General features: G+C 58.1%; 1 protein-coding gene across 3 annotated transcripts in view; it reads right to left on the bottom strand.

Annotated features, from left to right (window-relative positions):
* The window catches only part of NRXN3 (neurexin 3), a 693208-nt gene that overhangs the window by 429031 nt on the left and 237424 nt on the right, over window positions 1-26753 (bottom strand). For all 3 annotated transcript variants that reach the window (XM_075330463.1, XM_075330464.1, XM_075330465.1), the window contains 2 exons: window positions 10814-11017; window positions 7261-7287 (listed from right to left, as the gene is read on the bottom strand). In XM_075330463.1, coding sequence (XP_075186578.1) covers window positions 7261-7287; window positions 10814-11017 — 231 coding nt within the window. The remainder of the gene's footprint in view (window positions 1-7260; window positions 7288-10813; window positions 11018-26753) is intronic.

The raw sequence follows: 26753 nt of genomic DNA, 5'->3' as shown, positions 1-26753 counted from the left end.
TTCAGAGGCAAGCGGCTCCTGCCTTTGACGTCAGCGCTCTGGCAGCGGAAGCTCCGGCATTGGTCGCGATGGTTACCAGATACACATCCTGTACTGGCGGACTACAAGAACCAGGAGGTCGGCGATGGAACGGAAGGTAAGGTGAGCATAATATGTGTGTGTTTGTGTGTGTGTGGAATGGCACAATTGAACAAACTGTGGAACGAAGTGTCTGAGCTTGCATTGTTTCCTATGGGAAATCTTGCTTTGCTAGACGAGTAACTTGGTTTACAAGCCACTCCCGGAACAGATTGTTCTCATAAACCAAGGCTCCACTGTACATATAGTATATATACATATAATGTATCGCAGAATAAGCTCTATTACAGTTTACCCAATAGGAGACGTGTTACGTATTCTTGGCTCCTAGCCAGCGGATTTCTTTACATGTATGTGAACTTCCGTAATTAAACCAGTCATATGTTCAACGTAGATCTGTGTACAAATCCCCGGTCTCTGGATGCGATCGCACGCTACTGACAAATGACGCAGACTGTATTAAGGTGTAGATGCATAACTTGGATTGCATCACCGTAAAACGATGCCCCCCTTACCACTAACACAAGGATTGTGACTCTACAACCACATCAGGCTGCGATAGTCTCTGGTTCTCTCCTTTAAGTCTCTATTTGTGAACATTGTCTTCTTCTTTTGCCGTAGTTTTTAAGGACAGCTCAGATAGGGGAAGAATATTCATTATCCGACTCACCCAGCCCTCCCTGCTAATGGTGACATGTGGATTATTAATGATCGGTGCTTCTCCCACCAGAGAAAGGCCGTGGACCCCAGCTACAGAACGTGGCCGCCACCTAGCTGTGCACATTGCACATTACAGCAAAGCTACATGGAGATGTGAAAACATCACACGGTCACATCACCAAGAGCCAGGAAAGCGCAAGGGACCGAGGGTTCAGAGACCCAGCCCCGGCCACCACCATCCCTGCCCGACACGTCCTGAAGACACCACTGCTGGAGATCAACCACAAAGAGCTGGAGCACCCACAACCTCCGAGAGAGCGGGGCACACAAATAACCTGAGGCCTGGGCAGCCCCTCTCCCACTACCAGAGCGGCGACTCTACAGTCACCCTCTCCTCTCCCACTACCAGAGCAGCCCCTCTACAGTCACCCTCTCCTCTCCCACTACAGAGCGCCCCCTCTACAGTCACCCTCTCCTCTCCCACTACCAGAGCGCCCCCTCTACAGTCACCCTCTCCTCTCCCACTACAGAGCGACCCCTCTACAGTCACCCTCTCCTCTCCCACTACAGAGCGACCCCTCTACAGTCACCCTCTCCTCTCCCACTACAGAGCGCCCCCTCTACAGTCACCCTCTCCTCTCCCACTACCAGAGCGGCGACTCTACAGTCACCCTCTCCTCTCCCACTACCAGAGCGCCCCCTCTACAGTCACCCTCTCCTCTCCCACTACAGAGCGACCCCTCTACAGTCACCCTCTCCTCTCCCACTACAGAGCGACCCCTCTACAGTCACCCTCTCCTCTCCCACTACAGAGCGCCCCCTCTACAGTCACCCTCTCCTCTCCCACTACCAGAGCAGCGCCCTCTACAGTCACCCTCTCCTCTCCCACTACCAGAGCGGCCCCTCTACAGTCACCCTCTCCTCTCCCACTACAGAGCGCCCCCTCTACAGTCACCCTCTCCTCTCCCACTACAGAGCAACCCCTCTACAGTCACCCTCTCCTCTCCCACTACCAGAGCGGCGACTCTACAGTCACCCTCTCCTCTCCCACTACCAGAGCGGCGACTCTACAGTCACCCTCTCCTCTCCCACTACCAGAGCGCCCCCTCTACAGTCACCCTCTCCTCTCCCACTACAGAGCGACCCCTCTACAGTCACCCTCTCCTCTCCCACTACAGAGCGACCCCTCTACAGTCACCCTCTCCTCTCCCACTACAGAGCGCCCCCTCTACAGTCACCCTCTCCTCTCCCACTACCAGAGCAGCGCCCTCTACAGTCACCCTCTCCTCTCCCACTACCAGAGCGCCCCCTCTACAGTCACCCTCTCCTCTCCCACTACAGAGCGCCCCCTCTACAGTCACCCTCTCCTCTCCCACTACAGAGCAACCCCTCTACAGTCACCCTCTCCTCTCCCACTACCAGAGCGGCGACTCTACAGTCACCCTCTCCTCTCCCACTACCAGAGCGGCCCCTCTACAGTCACCCTCTCCTCTCCCACTACCAGAGCAGCCCCTCTACAGTCACCCTCTCCTCTCCCACTACCAGAGCAGCCCCTCTACAGTCACCCTCTCCTCTCCCACTACCAGAGCGGCCCCTCTACAGTCACCCTCTCCTCTCCCACTACCAGAGCGGCCCATCTACAGTCACCCTCTCCTCTCCCACTACCAGAGCGGCCCCTCTATAGTCACCCTCTCCTCTCCCACTACCAGAGCGGCCCCTCTACAGTCACCCTCTCCTCTCCCACTACCAGAGCAGCCCCTCTACTGTCACCCTCTCCTCTCCCACTACCAGAGCGCCCCCTCTACAGTCACCCTCTCCTCTCCCACTACCAGAGCAGCCCCTCTACAGTCACCCTCTCCTCTCCCACTACCAGAGCAGCCCCTCTACAGTCACCCTCTCCTCTCCCACTACCAGAGCAGCCCCTCTACAGTCACCCTCTCCTCTCCCACTACCAGAGCGGCCCCTCTACAGTCACCCTCTCCTCTCCCACTACAGAGCGCCCCCTCTACAGTCACCCTCTCCTCTCCCACTACCAGAGCAGCCCCTCTACTGTCACCCTCTCCTCTCCCACTACCAGAGTGGCCCCTCTACAGTCACCCTCTCCTCTCCCACTACCAGAGCGCCCCCTCTACAGTCACCCTCTCCTCTCCCACTACAAGAGCAGCCCCTCTACAGTCACCCTCTCCTCTCCCACTACCAGAGCAGCCCCTCTACAGTCACCCTCTCCTCTCCCACTACCAGAGCAGCCCCTCTACAGTCACCCTCTCCTCTCCCACTACCAGAGCGGCCCCTCTACAGTCACCCTCTCCTCTCCCACTACCAGAGCGGCCCCTCTACAGTCACCCTCTCCTCTCCCACTACCAGAGCAGCCCCTCTACTGTCACCCTCTCCTCTCCTACTACCAGAGCGCCCCCTCTACAGTCACCCTCTCCTCTCCCACTACCAGAGCAGCCCCCTCTACAGTCACCCTCTCCTCTCCCACTACAGAGCGCCCCCTCTACAGTCACCCTCTCCTCTCCCACTACCAGAGCAGCCCCTCTACAGTCACCCTCTCCTCTCCCACTACCAGAGCGGCCCCTCTACAGTCACCCTCTCCTCTCCCACTACCAGAGCGGCCCCTCATCTGTTGCCTGAGGTGTGAGCGGCTCCTCTTCTGTCACCTGAGGTGTGCGCGGCCCCTCTTCTGTCGCCTGAGGTGTGCGCGGCCCCTCTTCTGTCGCCTGAGGTGTGCGCGGCCCTTCTTCTGTCGCCTGAGGTGTGCGCGGCCCCTCTTCTGTCGCCTGAGGTGTGAGCGGCCCCTCTTCTGTCGCCTGAGGTGTGAGCGGCCCCTCTTCTGTCGTCTGAGGTGTGAGCGGCCCCTCTTCTGTCGCCTGAGGTGTGAGCGGCCCCTCTTCTGTCGCCTGAGGTGTGAGCGGCTCCTCTTCTGTCACCTGAGGTGTGCGCGGCCCCTCTTCTGTCGCCTGAGGTGTGCGCGGCCCCTCTTCTGTCGCCTGAGGTGTGCGCGGCCCCTCTTCTGTCGCCTGAGGTGTGCGCGGCCCCTCTTCTGTCGCCTGAGGTGTGCGCGGCCCTTCTTCTGTCGCCTGAGGTGTGCGCGGCCCCTCTTCTGTCGCCTGAGGTATGAGCGGCCCCTCTTCTGTCGCCTGAGGTGTGAGCGGCCCCTCTTCTGTCGCCTGAGGTGTGAGCGCTCCCCTCTTTTGTTGCCTGAGGTGTGAGCGGCCCCTCTTCGGTCACCTGAGGTATGAGCGGCCCCTCTTTTGTCGCCTGAGGTGTGAGCGGCCCCTCTTTTGTCGCCTGAGGTGTGAGCGGCCCCTCTTTTGTTGCCTGAGGTGTGAGCGGCCCCTCTTTTGTTGCCTGAGGTATGAGTGGCCCCTCTTCTGTCGCCTGAGGTGTGAGCGGCCCCTCTTCTGTCGCCTGAGGTGTGAGTGGCCCCTCTTCTGTCGCCTGAGGTGTGTGCGGCCCCTCTTCTGTCGCCTGAGGTGTGTGCGGCCCCTCTTCTGTCGCCTGAGGTGTGCGCGGCCCCTCTTCTGTCGCCTGAGGTGTGCGCGGCCCCTCTTCTGTCGCCTGAGGTGTGCGCGGCCCTTCTTCTGTCGCCTGAGGTGTGCGCGGCCCCTCTTCTGTCGCCTGAGGTGTGAGCGGCCCCTCTTCTGTCGCCTGAGGTGTGAGCGCTCCCCTCTTTTGTTGCCTGAGGTGTGAGCGGCCCCTCTTCTGTCACCTGAGGTGTGAGCGGCCCCTCTTGTCGCCTGAGGTGTGAGCGGCCCCTCTTTTGTCGCCTGAGGTGTGAGCGGCCCCTCTTTTGTTGCCTGAGGTGTGAGCGGCCCCTCTTTTGTTGCCTGAGGTATGAGCGGCCCCTCTTCTGTCGCCTGAGGTGTGAGCGGCCCCTCTTCTGTCGCCTGAGGTGTGTGCGGCCCCTCTTCTGTCGCCTGAGGTGTGCGTGGCCCCTCTTCTGTCGCCTGAGGTGTGAGCGGCCCCTCTTTTGTTGCCTGAGGTGTGCGCGGCCCCTCTTCCGTTGCCTGAGGTGTGCGCGGCCCCTCTTCCGTCGCCTGAGGTGTGCGCGGCCCCTCTTCCGTCGCCTGAGGTGTGCGCGGCCCCTCTTTTGTTGCCTGAGGTGTGAGCGCTCCCCTCTTCCGTTGCCTGAGGTGTGCGCGGCCCCTCTTTTGTTGCCTGAGGTGTGCGCGGCCCCTCTTCTGTCGCCTGAGGTGTGCGCGGCCCCTCTTCTGTCGCCTGAGGTGTGCGCGGCCCCTCTTCCGTTGCCTGAGGTGTGCGCGGCCCCTCTTCCGTCGCCTGAGGTGTGCGCGGCCCCTCTTTTGTTGCCTGAGGTGTGCGCGGCCCCTCTTTTGTTGCCTGAGGTGTGAGCGGCCCCTCTTTTGTTGCATGAAGTGTGAGCGGCCCCTCTTTTGTTGCCTGAAGTGTGAGCGGCCCCTCTTTTGTTGCCTGAGGTGTGCGCGGCCCCTCTTTTGTTGCCTGAAGTGTGAGCGGCCCCTCTTCCGTCGCCTGAGGTGTGAGCGGCCCCTCTTCCGTCGCCTGAGGTGTGAGCGGCCCCCTCTTTTGTTGCCTGAGGTGTGCACGGCCCCTCTTCTGTCGTCTGAGGTGTGAGCGGCCCCTCTTCTGTCGCCTGAGGTGTGAGCGGCCCCTCTTCTGTCGCCTGAGGTGTGAGCGGCCCCTCTTCTGTCGCCTGAGGTGTGCGCGGCCCCTCTTCTGTCGCCTGAGGTGTGAGCGGCCCCTCTTCTGTCGCCTGAGGTGTGTGCGGCCCCTCTTCTGTCGCCTGAGGTGTGCGTGGCCCCTCTTCTGTCGCCTGAGGTGTGAGCGGCCCCTCTTTTGTTGCCTGAGGTGTGCGCGGCCCCTCTTCCGTTGCCTGAGGTGTGCGCGGCCCCTCTTCCGTCGCCTGAGGTGTGCGCGGCCCCTCTTCCGTCGCCTGAGGTGTGCGCGGCCCCTCTTTTGTTGCCTGAGGTGTGAGCGCTCCCCTCTTCCGTTGCCTGAGGTGTGCGCGGCCCCTCTTTTGTTGCCTGAGGTGTGCGCGGCCCCTCTTCTGTCGCCTGAGGTGTGCGCGGCCCCTCTTCTGTCGCCTGAGGTGTGCGCGGCCCCTCTTCCGTTGCCTGAGGTGTGCGCGGCCCCTCTTCCGTCGCCTGAGGTGTGCGCGGCCCCTCTTTTGTTGCCTGAGGTGTGCGCGGCCCCTCTTTTGTTGCCTGAGGTGTGAGCGGCCCCTCTTTTGTTGCATGAAGTGTGAGCGGCCCCTCTTTTGTTGCCTGAAGTGTGAGCGGCCCCTCTTTTGTTGCCTGAGGTGTGCGCGGCCCCTCTTTTGTTGCCTGAAGTGTGAGCGGCCCCTCTTCCGTCGCCTGAGGTGTGAGCGGCCCCTCTTCCGTCGCCTGAGGTGTGAGCGGCCCCTCTTCTGTCGTCTGAGGTGTGAGCGGCCCCTCTTCTGTCGCCTGAGGTGTGAGCGGCCCCTCTTCTGTCGCCTGAGGTGTGCGCGGCCCCTCTTCTGTCGCCTGAGGTGTGCGCGGCCCCTCTTCCGTCGCCTGAGGTATGAGAGGCCCCTCTTTTGTCGCCTGAGGTGTGAGCGGCCCCTCTTTTGTTGCTTGAGGTGTGAGCGGCCCCTCTTTTGTTGCCTGAGGTGTGAGCGGCCCCTCTTTTGTTGCCTGAGGTGTGAGCGGCCCCTCTTTTGTTGCCTGAGGTGTGCGCGGCCCCTCTTTTGTTGCCTGAGGTGTGAGCGGCCTCTGTCCTCTCTTATCTGAGACCTGGTAGAGTCTTCCCTGAATTATTAGTCAGGTGCATTGTTTACTTGATCTCCATGTGTTCCAGATCTGTCCTTACCACAACATTGGATTTTTCCATTTAGCAGGATATAGGCATGAAAAATAGAGAACACAGCAAATGGTGTTGCCCCTGTGGGCAGAAAGAAAACAGTATGCATAGAAAGCGGCAGCCAGCGAGCGCCGCACACGGCTGCAAACACCACTCCGTGCACCGATCACCAGAACATTTCCTACCGCTGCCATTTTAGTGTTTGGTGCCTGGAGTGCGGGGGAGGGGAATACAATATTAATTTACATAAAGTGTGGACGCAATAACCCATGAATACGGGCAGCACCGAGCACTTACCTCTGAACACGGCGGCGCCGGCCAGGACCACCACTTACCTCCAGGCTCAGCATACATCAGGGCACATAGATCCGCACCACCTCATGGCTACTCTGGACACGTGTACATTGATGTGGCTCCTACAGACTGAGTGTAATGAGTACTGTGCATGTGCGCCTGATCTACCACGCACCTCTCAGGACCGTGGCAACCTCTGGGCGGACTACAAAGTTCAGCATGCCGTCAGAGAGCGAGTGAGGAGCACACTGCACAGTATCAGACCGCCTGACTAATGAGAGGTTCAGGCAATGTGACCGCAGAGGAGAAGACCCCGCAGAGGTGCAGACCCCGCGCTCACCACAAACATCACAAAACCCTAAATCAGAGGCGCTAATAATTACGAGCATGAAACAGAAAGAACAAAATGAGATTGAGGTATAAACTTACTGGAGTTACAGTTTATCCTGATACAGTCTAGATGGGAAAAAATAAATGAAAGATGAATTCGTATCCTTCAAGGTTACAGCTGCAGTCATCCAAAAACAGTGAGGTCCACCCTTCCGGGGACAGACACACGCAACAAGAGTGGCCATTTTATAGCGCTAAGTGTGAGGGAAGCAGCCACAGCTGCCTGGTATGTGACCAGGGGACACGCTGGGAGGGAGCACCCGCTACCGCAATGGGACAAGATGGCCGCAGGTCTCCGGGTACCTACAATGTGACGAGTGAGGTGCGCTAATGTCATTAATCTATAAAATGGCCACGTACAAACAGCAAACCGCACAAACACATCGCTCCAGAACCCTCAGCCATGGCTACGGGGACACTGGGGCAATTGAAGGCTCGGCATGTAGGGGCCGGGGTGTACACAAAGCCCCTCTATAAGGCCCAATGCACAGCTGGCCTCACACCGTACCATGAGGCCTGGGATGGCGGTGATCACACTGACGGGAGCTGTACTCCATCACCACAGGACTAAAGAGGAGCGCGCCTCTAATACCCGGCTCCGGGGGAACAAGAAATCAGCGGCTGAATGGAGAACATTTACCCCGGTTCATGGCTGTTTCGTGCGATTTGGTTTGCTATGTGTCGTCAACCGCAACAGAAAAGTGGGAGCAAACACCCTCCGAGAACCAGTGAGACCAGCAAATAGTGGGGGCCACAGTGCGTCAATACTGGCCGCAAGTAATGGCCAAAGCTATAGGGGCTTCAAAGATCAGAACCCCCACTACCCAAAAAGAAAAGTAGAGTAACACAAGAACCAGGGAGAGACGGGGCAACAGGGCGGGGCGGTATGGGAGATGAGTGGCCGACGGGAGATGGAGGAGGGGAACAACAGGGCAAGGGGGTATGGGAGATGAGGGTAACCGGCAGGAGATGGAGGAGGGGAACAACGGGGAAAGCGGGTTATGGGAGATGAGGGTAACCGGCAGGAGATGGAGGAGGGGAACAACAGGGAAAGGGGGTTATGAGAGATGAGGGAGAAAAACAGGGCAAGGGGGTTATGGGAGATGAGGGTAACCGGCAGGAGATGGAGGAGGGGAACAACAGGGCAAGGGGGGTATGGGAGATGAGGGTAACCGGCAGGAGATGGAGGAGGGGAACAACAGGGCAAGGGGGTTATGGGAGATGAGGGTAACCGGCAGGAGATGGAGGAGGGGAACAACAGGGAAAGGGGGTTATGAGAGATGAGGGAGAAAAACAGGGCAAGGGGGTTATGAGAGATGAGGGAGAAAAACAGGGCAAGGGGGTTATGGGAGATGAGGGTGGCCGGCAAGAGATGGAGGAGGGGAACAACAGGGAAAGCGGGTTATGGGAGATGAGGGTGGCCGGCGGGAGATGGAGGAGGGGAACAACAGGGCAAGGGGGTATGGGAGATGAGGGTGGTCGACGGGAGAGGGAAACAACAGGGCGGGGGGGGGGGGGGGTTATGGGAGATGAGGGTGGCCGGCAGGAGATGGAGGAGGGGAACAACAGGGAGAGGGGGTCATGGGAGATGAGGGTGGCCGGCAAGAGATGGAGGAGGGGAACAACAGGGCGGGGAGGGGTTATGGGAGAGGAGGGTGGCCGACGGGAGATGGAGGAGGGGAACAACAGGGAGAGGGGGTTATGGGAGATGAGGGTGGCCTGCGGTAGATGGGGGAGGGGAACAACAGGGACAAGGGGTCATGGGAGATGAGGGTGGCCGACGGGAGATGGAGGGGGGGAACAACAGGGAAAGGGGGTCATGGGAGAGGAGGGTGGCCGACGGGAGATGGGGGAGAGGAACAACAGGGTGAGGGGGTTATGGGAGATGAGGGTGGCCTGCGGTAGATGGGGGAGGGGAACAACAGGGACAGGGGGTATGGGAGATGAGGGTAACCGGCAGGAGATGGAGGAGGGGAACAACAGGGCAAGGGGGTTATGGGAGATGAGGGTAACCGGCAGGAGATGGAGGAGGGGAACAACAGGGAAAGGGGGTTATGAGAGATGAGGGAGAAAGACAGGGCAAGGGGGTTATGGGAGATGAGGGTGGCCGGCAGCAGATGGAGGAGGGGAACAACAGGGAAAGGGGGTTATGGGAGATGAGGGTGGCCGGCGGGAGATGGAGGAGGGGAACAACAGGGTAAGGGGGTATGGGAGATGAGGGTGGTCGACGGGAGAGGGAAACAACAGGTCGGGAAGGGGGTTATGGGAGATGAGGGTGGCCGGCAGGAGATGGAAAAGGGGAACAAAAGGGAGAGGGGGTCATGGGAGATGAGGGTGGCCGGCAAGAGATGGAGGAGGGGAACAACAGGGCGGGGGGGGGTTATGGGAGAGGAGGGTGGCCGACGGGAGATGGAGGAGGGGAACAACAGGGAGAGGGGGTTATGGGAGATGAGGGTGGCCTGCGGTAGATGGGGGAGGGGAACAGCAGGGACAAGGGGTCATGGGAGATGAGGGTGGCTGACGGGAGATGGAGGGGGGGAACAACAGGGAAAGGGGGTCATGGGAGAGGAGGGTGGCCGACGGAAGATGGGGGAGAGGAACAACAGGGTGAGGGGGTTATGGGAGATGAGGGTGGCCTGCGGTAGATGGGGGAGGGGAACAACAGGGACAGGGGGTCATGGTAGATGAGGGTGGCCGGCAGGAGATGGGGAGAGGTGCAGTTGGGGTACTGATCTTTAATCTCAATAAAGACTTGACTAGAAATTTGGGACAGCTGTAAGGTGGGGCAGGTGTGGGGCACACCCCTAAATGCTGCTCTGCACGATGTTCTCAAGGCTGTTTGCTGTACGGGCCGCAGGCTTCAGGCCTTTGAAGGGTAGTGAGTGCCATCTTTTGGAGGTAACATGGCCGATGATGGAACAAGGCTAAAAACTTAAAGACACAGACACGAACATCACACGACATGAGGAGCACAGAATGAGGGGCAAAGACGACCCAACACAGTCTCCGCCTGTCACTACCGGAGGACGCACCCTGCAGGGGCCAGAGGAAACTCAGGAAAAGGCTCCCGGAGACTGATTTGGGTGGAAGAACGAGACAAATGAGGCAGAGAGATGACAAAAGATTGGCAAAGAGATCGATGCAAGAAATATGGATGTGTGCAGGGAGCAGTAAAACCCAGAGACCCCTCAGTCCACCCTCCACCCCAACCACCAGCATAAAGGTGGCAATATTAAGAATGTCCTCGTGTGGATAAGGGCAGTTCAAAATGGCCACCGGCTTCAGCATTAAGATCAGTGCTGCACATGGGCCTGCAGGATGCTCGAGAGCTGAGGGTAAAGGATGGGGGTCTCGCCACTCCCCCCTTACCCCTGGGGAGACAGCAGTGTGCAGCCCAGCACAGTGATGCCCTCGCAGGGGTAGCACGCTAATGTGATGAAGTCCTTGGACAGCACAGGTCGCTGGGCCATGTCAGGACTGAACCATGCAGTGGAGACGCCATGGACAAATTTAATCTGCGGCCAATTGAAGAGCGAACAGAAAGACACTGACATGAACCCCGTTCCCACAGACAGAAGGTCTCATACGATACCTAGGTTGACCGTGAGCTTCACTTTGCCTCCGTCCAGCTCCAGGCGCAGTGTGTCGGCAGAGTCCCGGGATGTGGTGGCCACCAAGAGCCCATAGGCTCGCTGAGACTTGAATCGAAATGAAACGTCTTCAGCCTCCGTGTGCATGACTACTGGCATGACTATCTTCATGTACATACTGCCGTCATAACTGAGGATGGAGGCCTCTGTGGGGAAAAGACAGCCGGTCAGGAGCGAGGTGGTGACGTTCCTCTGCACACCGCAGACACTATCCACAGGAGGAGGCTGCGACCTTCCTCTACACACCGCAGACATTATCCACAGGAGGAGGCCGCATTCCTCTACACACCGAAGACACTATCCACAGGAGGAGGCCGCATTCCTCTACACACCGAAGACACTATCCACAGGAGGAGGCCGCATTCCTCTACACACCGCAGACACTATCCACAGGAGGAGGCCGCATTCCTCTACACACCGCAGACACTATCCACAGGAGGAGGCGGCATTCCTCTACACACCGCAGACACTATCCACAGGAGGAGGCTGCGACCTTCCTCTACACACCGCAGACACTATCCACAGGAGGAGGCTGCGACCTTCCTCTACACACCGCAGACACTATCCACAGGAGGAGGCGGCATTCCTCTACACACCGCAGACACTATCCACAGGAGGAGGCGGCATTCCTCTACACACCGCAGACACTATCCACAGGAGGAGGCCACATTCCTCTACACACCGCAGACACTATCCACAGGAGGAGGCGGCATTCCTCTACACACCGCAGACACTATCCACAGGAGGAGGCTGCGACCTTCCTCTACACACCGCAGACACTATCCACAGGAGGAGGCCACATTCCTCTACACACCGCAGACACTATCCACAGGAGGAGGCCGCATTCCTCTACACACCGCAGACACTATCCACAGGAGGGGGCCGCATTCCTCTATACACCGCAGACACTATCCACAGGAGGAGGCTGCGACCTTCCTCTACACACCGCAGACATTATCCACAGGAGGAGGCTGCATTCCTCTACACACCGCAGACACTATCCACAGGAGGAGGCGGCATTCCTCTACACACCGCAGACATTATCCACAGGAGGAGGCTGCGACCTTCCTCTACACACCGCAGACACTATCCACAGGAGGAGGCGGCATTCCTCTACACACCGCAGACACTATCCACAGGAGGAGGCCACATTCCTCTACACACCGCAGACACTATCCACAGGAGGAGGCCACATTCCTCTACACACCGCAGACACTATCCACAGGAGGAGGCTGCGACCTTCCTCTACACACCGCAGACATTATCCACAGGAGGAGGCTGCGACCTTCCTCTACACACCGCAGACACTATCCACAGGAGGAGGCGGCATTCCTCTACACACCGCAGACACTATCCACAGGAGGAGGCTGCGACCTTCCTCTACACACCGCAGACACTATCCACAGGAGGAGGCTACATTCCTCTACACACCGCAGACACTATCCACAGGAGGAGGCCGCATTCCTCTACACACCGCAGACACTATCCACAGGAGGAGGCCGCATTCCTCTATACACCGCAGACACTATCCACAGGAGGAGGCCACATTCCTCTACACACCGCAGACACTATCCACAGGAGGAGGCCGCATTCCTCTACACACCGCAGACACTATCCACAGGAGGAGGCTGTGACCTTCCTCTACACACCGCAGACACTATCCACAGGAGGAGGCCGCATTCCTCTACACACCGCAGACACTATCCACAGAAGGAGGCGGCATTCCTCTACACACCGCAGACACTAACCACAGGAGGAGGCCGCATTCCTCTACACACCGCAGACACTATCCACAGGAGGAGGCCGCATTCCTCTATACACCGCAGACACTATCCACAGGAGGAGGCGGCATTCCTCTACACACCGCAGACACTATCCACAGGAGGAGGCCGCATTCCTCTACACACCGCAGACACTATCCACAGGAGGAGGCCGCATTCCTCTATACACCGCAGACACTATCCACAGGAGGAGGCGGCATTCCTCTACACACCGCAGACACTATCCACAGGAGGAGGCCGCATTCCTCTATACACCGCAGACACTATCCACAGGAGGAGGCCGCATTCCTCTATACACCGCAGACACTATCCACAGGAGGAGGCTGCGACCTTCCTCTACACACCGCAGACACTATCCACAGGAGGAGGCCACATTCCTCTACACACCGCAGACACTATCCACAGGAGGAGGCCACATATCTCTATACACCGTAGACACTATCCACAGGAGGAGGCCACATTCCTCTACACACCGCAGACACTATCCACAGGAGGAGGCTGCGACCTTCCTCTACACACCGCAGACACTATCCACAGGAGGAGGCCGCATTCCTCTACACACCGCAGACACTATCCACAGGAGGAGGCCGCATTCCTCTACACACCGCAGACACTATCCACAGGAGGAGGCTGCGACCTTCCTCTACACACCGCAGACACTATCCACAGGAGGAGGCCACATTCCTCTACACACCCCAGACACTATCCACAGGAGGAGGCCACATTCCTCTATACACCGCAGACACTATCCACAGGAGGAGGCCACATTCCTCTACACACCGCAGACACTATCCACAGGAGGAGGCTGCGACCTTCCTCTACACACCGCAGACACTATCCACAGGAGGAGGCTGTGACCTTCCTCTACACACCGCAGACACTATCCACAGGAGGAGGCCACATTCCTCTATACACCGCAGACACTATCCACAGGAGGAGGCTGCGACCTTCCTCTACACACCGCAGACACTATCCACAGGAGGAGGCTGTGACCTTCCTCTACACACCGCAGACACTATCCACAGGAGGAGGCTGTGACCTTCCTCTACACACCGTAAACACGATCCACAGGAGGAGGCTGTGACCTTCCTCTACACACCGCAGACACTATCCACAGGAGGAGGCCACATTCCTCTACACACCGCAGACACTATCCACAGGAGGAGGCCGCATTCCTCTACACACCGCAGACACTATCCACAGGAGGAGGCCACATTCCTCTACACACCGCAGACACTATCCACAGGAGGAGGCGGCATTCCTCTACACACCGCAGACACTATCCACAGGAGGAGGCTGCATTCCTCTGTACACCGCAGACACTATCCACAGGAGGAGGCTGCGACCTTCCTCTACACACCGCAGACACTATCCACAGGAGGAGGCTGCGACCTTCCTCTACACACCGCAGACACTATCCACAGGAGGAGGCCACATTCCTCTACACACCGCAGACACTATCCACAGGAGGAGGCCGCATTCCTCTACACACCGCAGACATTATCCGCAGGAGGAGGCGGCATTCCTCTACACACCGCAGACACTATCCACAGGAGGAGGCGGCATTCCTCTACACACCGCAGACACTATCCACAGGAGGAGGCGGCATTCCTCTACACACCGCAGACACTATCCGCAGGAGGAGGCCGCATTCCTCTACACACCGCAGACACTATCCACAGGAGGAGGCGGCATTCCTCTACACACCGCAGACACTATCCACAGGAGGAGGCGGCATTCCTCTACACACCGCAGACACTATCCACAGGAGGAGGCTGTGACCTTCCTCTACACACCACAGACACTATCCACAGGAGGAGGCGGCATTCCTCTACACACCGCAGACACTATCCGCAGGAGGAGGCGGCATTCCTCTACACACCGCAGACACTATCCACAGGAGGAGGCGGCATTCCTCTACACACCGCAGACACTATCCGCAGGAGGAGGCTGCATTCCTCTACACACCGCAGACATTATCCGCAGGAGGAGGCCGCATTCCTCTACACACCGCAGACACTATCCACAGGAGGAGGCTGCGACCTTCCTCTACACACCGCAGACACTATCCACAGGAGGAGGCGGCATTCCTCTACACACCGCAGACACTATCCACAGGAGGAGGCTGTGACCTTCCTCTACACACCGCAGACACTATCCACAGGAGGAGGCCACATTCCTCTACACACCGCAGACGCTATCCACAGGAGGAGGCCACATTCCTCTACACACCGCAGACACTATCCACAGGAGGAGGCTGTGACCTTCCTCTACACACCGCAGACACTATCCACAGGAGGAGGCCGCATTCCTCTACACACCGCAGACGCTATCCACAGGAGGAGGCCACATTCCTCTACACACCGCAGACACTATCCACAGGAGGAGGCCGCATTCCTCTACACACCGCAGACAGTATCCACAGGAGGAGGCCACATTCCTCTACACACCGCAGACACTATCCACAGGAGGAGGCTGCGACCTTCCTCTACACACCGCAGACGCTATCCACAGAAGGAGGCGGCATTCCTCTACACACCGCAGACACTATCCACAGAAGGAGGCTGTGACCTTCCTCTACACACCGTAGACGCTATCCACAGGAGGAGGCTGCATTCCTCTACACACCGCAGACACTATCCACAGAAGGAGGCTGTGACCTTCCTCTACACACCGCAGACACTATCCACAGAAGGAGGCGGCATTCCTCTACACACCGTAGACGCTATCCACAGGAGGAGGCGGCATTCCTTTACACACCGCAGACAGTATCCACAGGAGGAGGCTGCGACCTTCCTCTACACACCGTAGATACTATCCACAGGAGGAGGCTGTGACCTTCCTCTACACACCGCAGACACTATCCACAGGAGGAGGCTGCATTCCTCTACACACCGCAGACACTATCCACAGGAGGAGGCTGCATTCCTCTACACACCGCAGACACTATCCACAGGAGGAGGCTGCATTCCTCTACACACCGCAGACACTATCCACAGGAGGAGGCCGCATTCCTCTACACACCGCAGACACTATCCACAGGAGGAGGCCACATTCATCTACACACCGCAGACACTATCCACAGGAGGAGGCCGCATTCATCTACACACCGCAGACACTATCCACAGGAGGAGGCGGCATTCCTCTACACACCGCAGACACTATCCACAGGAGGAGGCCACATTCCTCTACACACCGCAGACACTATCCACAGGAGGAGGCGGCATTCCTCTACACACCGCAGACACTATCCGCAGGAGGAGGCCGCATTCCTCTACACACCGCAGACACTATCCACAGGAGGAGGCTGCATTCATCTACACACCGCAGACATTATCCACAGGAGGAGGCTGCGACCTTCCTCTGCACACCGCAGACACTATCCACAGGAGGAGGCCACATTCCTCTACACACCGCAGACACTATCCACAGGAGGAGGCTGCGACCTTCCTCTACACACCGCAGACACTATCCACAGGAGGAGGCTGTGACCTTCCTCTACACACCGCAGACACTATCCACAGGAGGAGGCCGCATTCCTCTACACACCGCCGACACTATCCACAGGAGGAGGCCACATTCCTCTACACACCGCCGACACTATCCACAGGAGGAGGCTGTGACCTTCCTCTACACACCGCAGACACTATCCACAGGAGGAGGCGGCATTCCTCTACACACCGCAGACACTATCCACAGGAGGAGGCCGCATTCCTCTACACACCGCAGACACTATCCACAGGAGGAGGCGGCATTCCTCTACACACCGCAGACACTATCCACAGGAGGAGGCCGCATTCCTCTACACACCGCGGACACTTTCCACAGGAGGAGGCCACATTCCTCTACACACCGCAGACACTATCCACAGGAGGAGGCCACATTCCTCTACACACCGCAGACACTATCCACAGGAGGAGGCCGCATTCCTCTACACACCGCAGACACTATCCACAGGAGGAGGCGGCATTCCTCTACACACCGCAGACAGTATCCACAGGAGGAGGCCACATTCCTCTACACATCGCAGACACTATCCACAGGAGGAGGCCACATTCCTCTACACACCGCAGACACTATCCACAGGAGGAGGCCACATTCCTCTACACACCGCAGACACTATCCACAGGAGGAGGCCGCATTCCTCTACACACCGCAGACACTATCCACAGGAGGAGGCTGCATTCCTCTACACACCGCAGACACTATCCACAGGAGGAGGCTGCATTCCTCTACACACCGCAGACATTATCCACAGGAGGAGGCCACATTCCTCTACACACCGCAGACACTATCCACAGGAGGAGGCTGCGACCTTCCTCTATACACCACAGACACTATCCACAGGAGGAGGCGGCATTCCTCTACACACCACAGACACTATCCACAGGAGGAGGCCGCATTCCTCTACACACCGCAGACACTATCCACAGGAGGAGGCTGTGACCTTCCTCTACACACCGCAGACGCTATCCACAGGAGGAGGCTGCATTCCTCTACACACCACAGACACTATCCACAGGAGGAGGCTGCGACCTTCCTCTACACACCGCAGACACTATCCACAGAAGGAGGCGGCATTCCTCTACACACCGTAGACGTTATCCACAGGAGGAGGCGGCATTCCTCTACACACCGCAGACACTATCCACAGGAGGAGGCGGCATTCCTCTACACACCGCAGACACTATCCACAGGAGGAGGCGGCATTCCTCTACACACCGTAGACGCTATCCACAGGAGGAGGCTGCGACCTTCCTCTACACACCGTAGATACTATCCACAGGAGGAGGCTGTGACCTTCCTCTACACACCGTAGATACTATCCACAGGAGGAGGCTGTGACCTTCCTCTACACACCGTAGATACTATCCACAGGAGGAGGCTGTGACCTTCCTCTACACACCGCAGACACTATCCACAGGAGGAGGCCGCATTCCTCTACACACCGCAGACACTATCCACAGGAGGAGGCTGTGACCTTCCTCTACACACCGCAGACACTATCCACAGAAGGAGGCGGCATTCCTCTACACACCGCAGACAGTATCCACAGGAGGAGGCGGCATTCCTCTACACACCGTAGACGCTATCCACAGGAGGAGGCGGCATTCCTCTACACACCGCAGACAGTATCCACAGGAGGAGGCTGCGACCTTCCTCTACACACCGTAGATACTATCCACAGGAGGAGGCTGTGACCTTCCTCTACACACCGCAGACACTATCCACAGGAGGAGGCGGCATTCCTCTACACACCGCAGACACTATCCACAGGAGGAGGCCGCATTCCTCTACACACCGCAGACACTATCCACAGGAGGAGGCTGCATTCCTCTACACACCGCAGACACTATCCACAGGAGGAGGCGGCATTCCTCTACACACCGCAGATACTATCCACAGGAGGAGGCCACATTCCTCTACACACCGCAGACACTATCCACAGGAGGAGGCCACATTCCTCTATACACCGCAGACACTATCCACAGGAGGAGGCCGCATTCCTCTACACACCGCAGACACTATCCACAGGAGGAGGCCACATTCCTCTATACACCGCCGACACTATCCACAGGAGCAGGCGGCATTCCTCTACACACCGCAGACACTATCCACAGGAGGAGGCGGCATTCCTCTACACACCGCAGACACTATCCACAGGAGGAGGCCACATTCCTCTATACACCGCAGACACTATCCACAGGAGGAGGCCGCATTCCTCTACACACCGCAGACACTATCCACAGGAGGACGACGCATTCCTCTACACACCGCAGACACTATCCACAGGAGAAAGTCACCCAGCCTCCGTCAGCACCACGCACCCCAGCCTCCGTCAGCCCACATCAGGACCATGCACACCAGCACCCGCCCCAGTCAGAACCACGCACCCCAGCACCCACACCAGTCAGGACCACGTACACCAGCACAAATCCGGATCACACACTCCAGCACTTGCACCAGTCAGGGCCATGCACCCCAGCCCCCGTCCAGGCCACGCACTCCAAAGCCCATACCAGTGAGGACAACACACCCTAGCCTCATTTAGAACCATGCACTCCAGCCTCCATCATCAGGAGCACTCATACCAGTCCCGCTTCAGTCAGGATTGCCCACCCCAGCGCCCCCTAAATTCAGGACCACGCAACTCAGCCTCCGTCAGCACCATGCAACCCAGCCTCCGTCAGCACCCACACCCCAGCCTCCATTAGAACCACGCACCCCAGCCTCAGTCAGCACCACGCACCCCAGCATCCGTCAGCATCTCGCACCCCAGCGCCCGAGCCAGTCAGGACCACACACCCTAGCGCCCTCCAGGACCCTAGCACCCTAGCCACGGTCTAGACCACACAACCCAGTGCTCACGCCAGTCAGGACCACGCACCCTAGCGCCCACGCCAGTTAGGACCAAACACTCTAGTCTCCTTTAGGATCACACACATCAGCCTCTATCAGGACAACACACCCCAGGCAACATCAGGATCACACACCACAGTACTCACACCAGTCAGGACAACACAACTCACCGCCAGTAAGGACCCGTAACACACCAGCCCCGCTCCAGACCACTAACTTCAGAACCCACACCAGTCAGAACCAAGCACCCAAGTTTCCACACCAGTCAGGACCACACACCCCACTGCCAGTCAGGACCCTAACATCCAAGCCCCCGCACAAGTCAGAACCATGCACCCCAGCGCCCACGCCAGTAAGGACCACACCCCCCAGTCTCCTTTAGGACCACGCACACCAGCACCAATCGGGATCACACACTCCACTGCTCACGCCAGTCAGGGCCACGCACCCCAGCCCTCGTCTAGGCCATGCACCCCAGAGCCCACGCCAGTGAGGACCACACACCATAGCCTCCTTTAGGACCATGCACTCCAGCCTCCATCAGGCGCACTCATACCAGTGCCCGCTCCAGTCAGAATCAAGAACTCCAGTGCCCACTAAAGTCAGGACGATGCACCCAAACTCCCACGACAGTCAGGACCACACACCACAGGCTACACCAGGACAACGCACCCCAGTTGCCGCACCAGTCAGGACCACCCACCCTAGCCTTCATCAAGACCATGCATCCCAACTCTTTCAGTACCTTGCACCCCAGCGCTTGAGCCAGTTTGGAACATGGGCCCCAGTGTCCGTGCCAGTCAGGACCATACACCAACGCCCACACCAGTCAGGACTATGCACCCCAGCACCTGTGCCAGTTAGGAGCACACACCCCAACCTCCGATTGGATCATGCACACCAGTCAGGACCTTGCACACCAGTCAGGACCTGGCAGTGCCTGCACCAGTCAGAACCACCCACCCCAGAGTCTGTGCCAGTCAGGACCATGCACTCAACCGTCCATCAGCCCCATGCACCCCAGCTCCCATGCACCCAAGCTCATCAGGACCACGCACCCCAGCCTCTATTAGGACCAAGAACCCCAGCGCCTGTGCCAGTCAGGACTATGCACCCCTGCCTCCTTTATGACCACTCACACCAGTCAGTAAAAAAACACCCTAGTGCCAGTCAGGATAACGCACCCCCGCCTAAGTCAGGACTATGCACCTGCACCTCTATTAGGACTATACACCCCAGTGACTGCGCCAGTCAGGACTACACACCCCAGCGTCCACGCCAATCAGCTCCACGCACTCCAACCAGTTAGAGCCAAGCACCCCAGCTGTTGTTTGGACCACGCACCGCAATGCCTGTGCCATTCAGGACTACGCATTCCAGCCTCGTTAAGAACCATACACACTAGCGCCCACACTAGTCAGGATCACGTAACCTGTGCCAGTAAGGATCACACACCCCTGAATCCGTTAGGTCCACGCACCTCAGCCTCCGTCAGGACCATGCACCCTAGCGACCGTTCCAGTCATGACCACATACCCCAGCGAATGCACGTGCCCGTGCTCATCAGGGAAGCACACCGCAGCGCCCATGCCCATTAGGACCACGCACCCACGCCTGTCAGGGCCACATACCTCAGCGCCATACACACCCAACATCTGTCAGAACCACATACCCGGGGACTCCGCGCCCACCAGGACCATGCCCCTGAACGTCCACGCCCATCAGGACTACACACCTGAGTGTACGCACCTATCAGGACCAAGCACCCGAGCCTCCCTAACAACAGGATACAAGTCACACAAATGAAGATTCAGTGAAATTAATTTTATGAACACAATTTTGGATCGTATTTAAGAAAACCTGTGAGTCTTCTCTGCAGAGGTGGTTCCCGTTCTCACCTTGCCGGGGTGTTCTCAGCAGCACATTTGCCACAGTGACCTTTACAGCAATTCAGTCATAAGTACAGGTGTATGGGTACCGGTTGAGCCCCTGCAATCACACTATGTCTGCATCTGCCATGAAGGTCACTGTAGAGGTCATACACCATGTCTGCCATACACGATGCGGCCCCAACACTTCCTAGGATATTCTCTAGGCTCCAAGGTCTGGTGCAGTAAGAATCTCGAACAAGGATCATTATTGATCCTACACCTTATAGGATATAGCCAGAACTGTTCCGGTCACGTGATATCACAGCTGAGGCCGGACTGTTGTCAGTGGAGCGCCCCTGGTGGTATCGAGTCTTCTCTAGATGGTGGGGGTAGCGGAGCTTGGACATAGAGGTCCCACAGAGCAGTAGAGCTGCACATCACCACACACATTATATAACACAGACACCAGGGCGGAAATGACAGCCGTATTCACACAAGGCATATCGTCTATCCAGGACAGTAAATGTTAGCAATAGCCCTGGGTGGGGAGAAAGTGGGGGCCGATCCCACACAAGAGGGGGGCAACCTGCCCCCACAGTACAAATGTCACTGGAATAGGAAGGAATCTACATCATCTGCCGCACATTACAGCTCTGGTCACTCTGCGGACATCATCTGCTACACATTACAGCTCTGGTCACACTGCGGACATCATCTGCTACACATTACAGCTCTGGTCACTCTGCGGACATCATCTGCTACACATTACAGCTCTGGTCACACTGCGGACATCATCTGCTACACATTACAGCTCTGGTCACACTGCGGACATCATCTGCTACACATTACAGCTCCGGTCACAATGCGGACATCATCTGCTACACATTACAGCTCTGGTCACACTGCGGACATCATGTGTCGCACATTACAGCTCCGGTCACAATGCGGACATCATCTGCTACACATTACAGCTCTGGTCACACTGCGGACATCATGTGTCGCACATTACAGCTCCGGTCACAATGCGGACATCATCTGCTACACATTACAGCTCTGGTCACACTGCGGACATCATCTGTCGCACATTACAGCTCCGGTCACAATGCGGACATCATCTGCTACACATTACAGCTCTGGTTACACTGCGGACATCATGTGTCGCACATTACAACTCCGGTCACACTGCGGACATCATCTGCTACACATTACAACTCCGGTCACACTGCGGACATCATCTGCTACACATTACAACTCCGGTCACACTGCGGACATCATCTGCTACACATTACAGCTCCGGTCACACTGCGGACATCATCTGCCGCATATTACAGCTCTGGTCACACTGCGGACATCATCTGCCGCAGATTACAGCTCCGGTCACACTGCAGACATCTGCCGCACATTACAGCTCCGGCCACACTGCGGACATCATCTACCGCACATTACAGCTCCGGTCACACTGCGGACATCATCTGCCGCACATTACGCTCTGGTCACACTGTGGACATCATCTGCCGCACATTACGCTCTGGTCACACTGAGGACATCATCTGCCGCACATTACAGCTCCGGTCAAACTGCGGACATCATGTCTCGCAAATTACAGCTCCGGTCACACTGCGGACATCATCTGCCGCACAATATAGCTCTGGTGACACTGCGGACATCATCTGTCGCACATTACGGCTCTGGTCACACTGCGGACATAATCTGCTTCACATTACAGCTCCGGTCACACTGCGGACATCATCTGCAGCACATTACATCTCCGGTCACACTGCGGACATCATCTGTCGCACATTACGGCTCTGGTCACACTGTGGATCATCTGCTACACATTACGGCTCCGGTCATACTGCGGACATGTGTCGCACATTACATCTCCGGTCACACTGCGGACATCATCTGCTACACATTACGGCTCCGGTCATACTGCGGACATGTGTCGCACATTACAGCTCCGGTCACACTGCGGACATCATCTGCAGCACATTACGGCTCTGGTCACACTGCGGACATCATTTGCGGCACATTACGGCTCTGGTCACACTGCGGACATCATCTGCAGCACATTACGGCTCTGGTCACACTGCGGACATCATGTGTCGCACATTACGGCTCTGGTGACACTGCGGGTCTGAACCACTTTCAGAAAATTAATAAGAAAATCTCCATCCAACGCTGATTCCTTATTCTAGGTCCTACACACTAGCGTAGATCACACCCCTCCCGTCAGAGCCAATAATCCAAATATCCGCCCAACTCATCTGATGGCAATAATGAGGTGAGCAGAGCTGGAGTGTGGCCACACGTGCTCCGGTCATTACCATGGAGGATTTTTAACCCTAGAACGCATACCTGGGGCCTCGCAGGCCTGCTAGGTCATTTGTTTTCTATGGTAGATTGAATTGCTTGCGCGTTCTAGGGTTAAGAGGAGAAGGCTCCATTCTTAGACATCTCCAACCTCCCCAGCGCCCTCATACATGGATGCCATGCGGACAATTTCTGAAGGACGATGGTTGCTGCCATGGATTGGCCATATTGCAAGAGACTGGACAGCAATGTCTGTGCGCAGCGCTGGGAAAACGCAGGCAGCATCCCGATACTGAGCCGAGCCAGCCCGTGAGCTGGAGGATTACAGAGGTCTCTCATTCTCTGTCTAAACTCCACTGAGATTATTACAAGCGTGCGGGGTTACGCTCTTAAATCGCTAATCTTTCAATTGCTTTGTGCAACGAGAGAGCGCAGCGATTGTGATTAACCCCTGCCCCACCGAGTTCTTTAGGCTCCGACAAAAGCAGCAGAAGGTGAAGGATGAGCGCGCAGACGAATGGTTAATGTTGTAATAAATCAGACGTTTTTAGAGCACAGGATTACAGGAAATCCCCAATTCACAAGGGCTTGTAATTGCAAAGGGTTTAATATGATGGGAGAGGTAAACGAGAGATAGCGCCACCCTATGACAAAACTCAGCAAAGGGGCGATTCATGGTAATGACGGAGGAAAGCTAAGGACCGATGCCGGTGGTCACGTCCAAGACCCCTCTCCATCAGCCACAGATGCAGGGTGGACCTCAGCCTTGTGCGCCTGGTCCTCCATCTCATCCTCTTCTCTCGGAGCTCCAGTGTCCGAGGGGTTAACCCAATGATGCACAATACCCCATTAACTAGATGAAACCATGCAGCGCTCTTGGCTCCGGCCTCCACATACATCTTATCGGCTTATCATGAACGTTCCCTCCAGGGGCCGGGATTAGAATAGAGCGGAGAGACGCGGCTGGCTGCTTTGTGAAATTAATTGGAAAATCGCAGCCTGGGGAATAGATCTGGCCCAGCCTGAGGCTGCGGGGCCACACTGGCCAGATTCCTGGGAGATGTGGTGCAGGCAGGAGATGAACTACATGGAACAGCCACGCCTCCTCCACCAAATGCAACATCAGGTCTCTACCGCAGCCCCTGCCTGACCGCATCCCCTGGTAAGAGCCCCCGCCCAAACACAGCCCCCTCCAACAGCCCCTGCTGACCGCATCCCCTGGAACCAGCCCCCGACCAAACACAGCCCTGCTGACCGCACCCCCTGCTCTGCTGACCGCATCCCCTGGAACCAGCCCCCGCCCAAACACAGCCCCCCTCCAACAGCCCCTGCTGACCGCATCCCCTGGAACCAGCCCCAGACCAAACACAGCCCTGCTGACCGCACCCCCTGGAACCAGCCCCAGACCAAACACAGCCCTGCTGACCGCACCCCCTGGAACCAGCCCCCGCCCAAACACAGCCCTGCTGACCGCATCCCCTGGAACCAGCCCCCGCCCAAACACAGCCCTGCTGACCGCATCCCCTGGAATCAGCTTCTGCCAACAGCCCTGCTGACCGCATCCCCTGGAACCAGCCCCCGCCAACAGCCCCTGCTGACCACATCCCCTGGAATCAGCCCCCCCCAACAGCCCCTGCTGACCGCATCCCCTGGAACCAGCCCCCGCCAACAGCCACTGCTGACCACATCCCCTGGAATCAGCCCCCGCCAACAGCCCCTGCTGACCGCATCCCCTGGAACCAGCCCCCGCCAAGAGCCCCTGCTGACCACATCCCCTGGAATCAGCCCCCGCCCAAACACAGCCCTGCTGACCGCACCCCCTGGAACCAGCCCCAGACCAAAACACAGCCCTGCTGACCGCACCCCCTGGAATCAGCCCCCGCCCAAACACAGCCCTGCTGACCGCATCCCCTGGAACCAGCCCCCGCCCAAACACAGCCCTGCTGACCGCATCCCCTGGAACCAGCCCCAGACCAAACACAGCCCTGCTGACCGCACCCCCTGGAACCAGCCCCCGCCCAAACACAGCCCTGCTGACCGCATCCCCTAGAATCAGCTTCTGCCAACAGCCCTGCTGACCGCATCCCCTGGAACCAGCCCCCACCCAAACACAGCCCTCGCCATCAGCCCTGCTGACCGCATCCCCTGGAACCAGCCCCCGCCCAAACACAGCCCTCACCATCAGCCCTGCTGACCGCATCCCCTGGAACCAGCCCCCCGCCCAAACACAGCCCTCACCATCAGCCCTGCTGACCGCACCCCCTGGAACCAGCCCCCGCCCAAACACAGCCCTGCTGACCGCATCCCCTAGAATCAGCTTCTGCCAACAGCCCTGCTGACCGCATCCCCTGGAACCAGCCCCCGCCAACAGCCCCTGCTGACCACATCCCCTGGAATCAGCCCCCGCCAACAGCCCCTGCTGACCGCATCCCCTGGAATCAGCCCCCACCCAAACACAGCCCTGCTGACCGCATCCCCTGGAACCAGCCCCCGCCCAAACACAGCCCTGCTGACCGCATCCCCTGGAATCAGCTTCTGCCAACAGCCCTGCCTGACCGCATCCCCTGGTAAGAGCCCCCGCCCAAACACAGCCCCCTCCAACAGCCCCTGCTGACCGCATACCCTGGAATCAGCCCCCGCCCAAACACAGCCCTGCTGACCGCACCCCCTGGAACCAGCCCCCGCCCAAACACAGCCCTGCTGACCGCATCCCCTGGAATCAGCTTCTGCCAACAGCCCTGCTGACCGCATCCCCTGGAACCAGCCCCCACCCAAACACAGCCCTCGCCATCAGCCCTGCTGACCGCATCCCCTGGAATCAGCCCCCGCCCAAACACAGCCCTCACCATCAGCCCTGCTGACTGCATCCCCTGGAACCAGCCCCCGCCCAAACACAGCCCTCACCATCAGCCCTGCTGACTGCATCCCCTGGAACCAGCCCCCGCCCAAACACAGCCCCCGCCACAGCCCTGCTGACTGCATCCCCTGGAACCAGCCCCCGCCCAAACACAGCCCTCACCATCAGCCCTGCTGACCGCATCCCCTGGAACCAGTCCCCGCCCAAACACAGCCCTCGCCATCAGCCCTGCTGACCGCATCCCCTGGAACCAGCCCCCGCCCAAACACAGCCCTCACCATCAGCCCTGCTGACCGCATCCCCTGGAACCAGCCCCCGCCCAAACACAGCCCTCACCATCAGCCCTGCTGACCGCATCCCCTGGAACCAGCCCCCACCCAAACACAGCCCTCACCATCAGCCCTGCTGACCGCATCCCCTGGAACCAGCCCCCGCCAACAGCCCTCCCGACCACAGCCCCTGACCGACCACAGCACCTCTCCTGATCACAGCTTCAGACTTCAGCTCTACTGACCCAAGCTCCTGGCTGACCGCAGCCCCTGCCCGACCACAGCTTTTGACTGTAGCCCTCCCGACCGCAGCCCCTGCCTGACTACAGTCTCTGCCCGACCACAGTTTCTGACTGCAGACCTCTCGACCACAGCCCCTGCCTGACTACAGTCTCTGCCCGACCACAGTTTCTGACTGCAGACCTCTCGAC

The sequence above is a fragment of the Anomaloglossus baeobatrachus genome, chromosome 12, assembly GCF_048569485.1.
Source record: "Anomaloglossus baeobatrachus isolate aAnoBae1 chromosome 12, aAnoBae1.hap1, whole genome shotgun sequence".
In the NCBI taxonomy this organism is placed as follows: domain Eukaryota; kingdom Metazoa; phylum Chordata; class Amphibia; order Anura; family Aromobatidae; genus Anomaloglossus; species Anomaloglossus baeobatrachus.
Note: the sequence above shows the minus strand (reverse complement) of the source record. Positions and strands in the feature narration are given on the sequence as shown.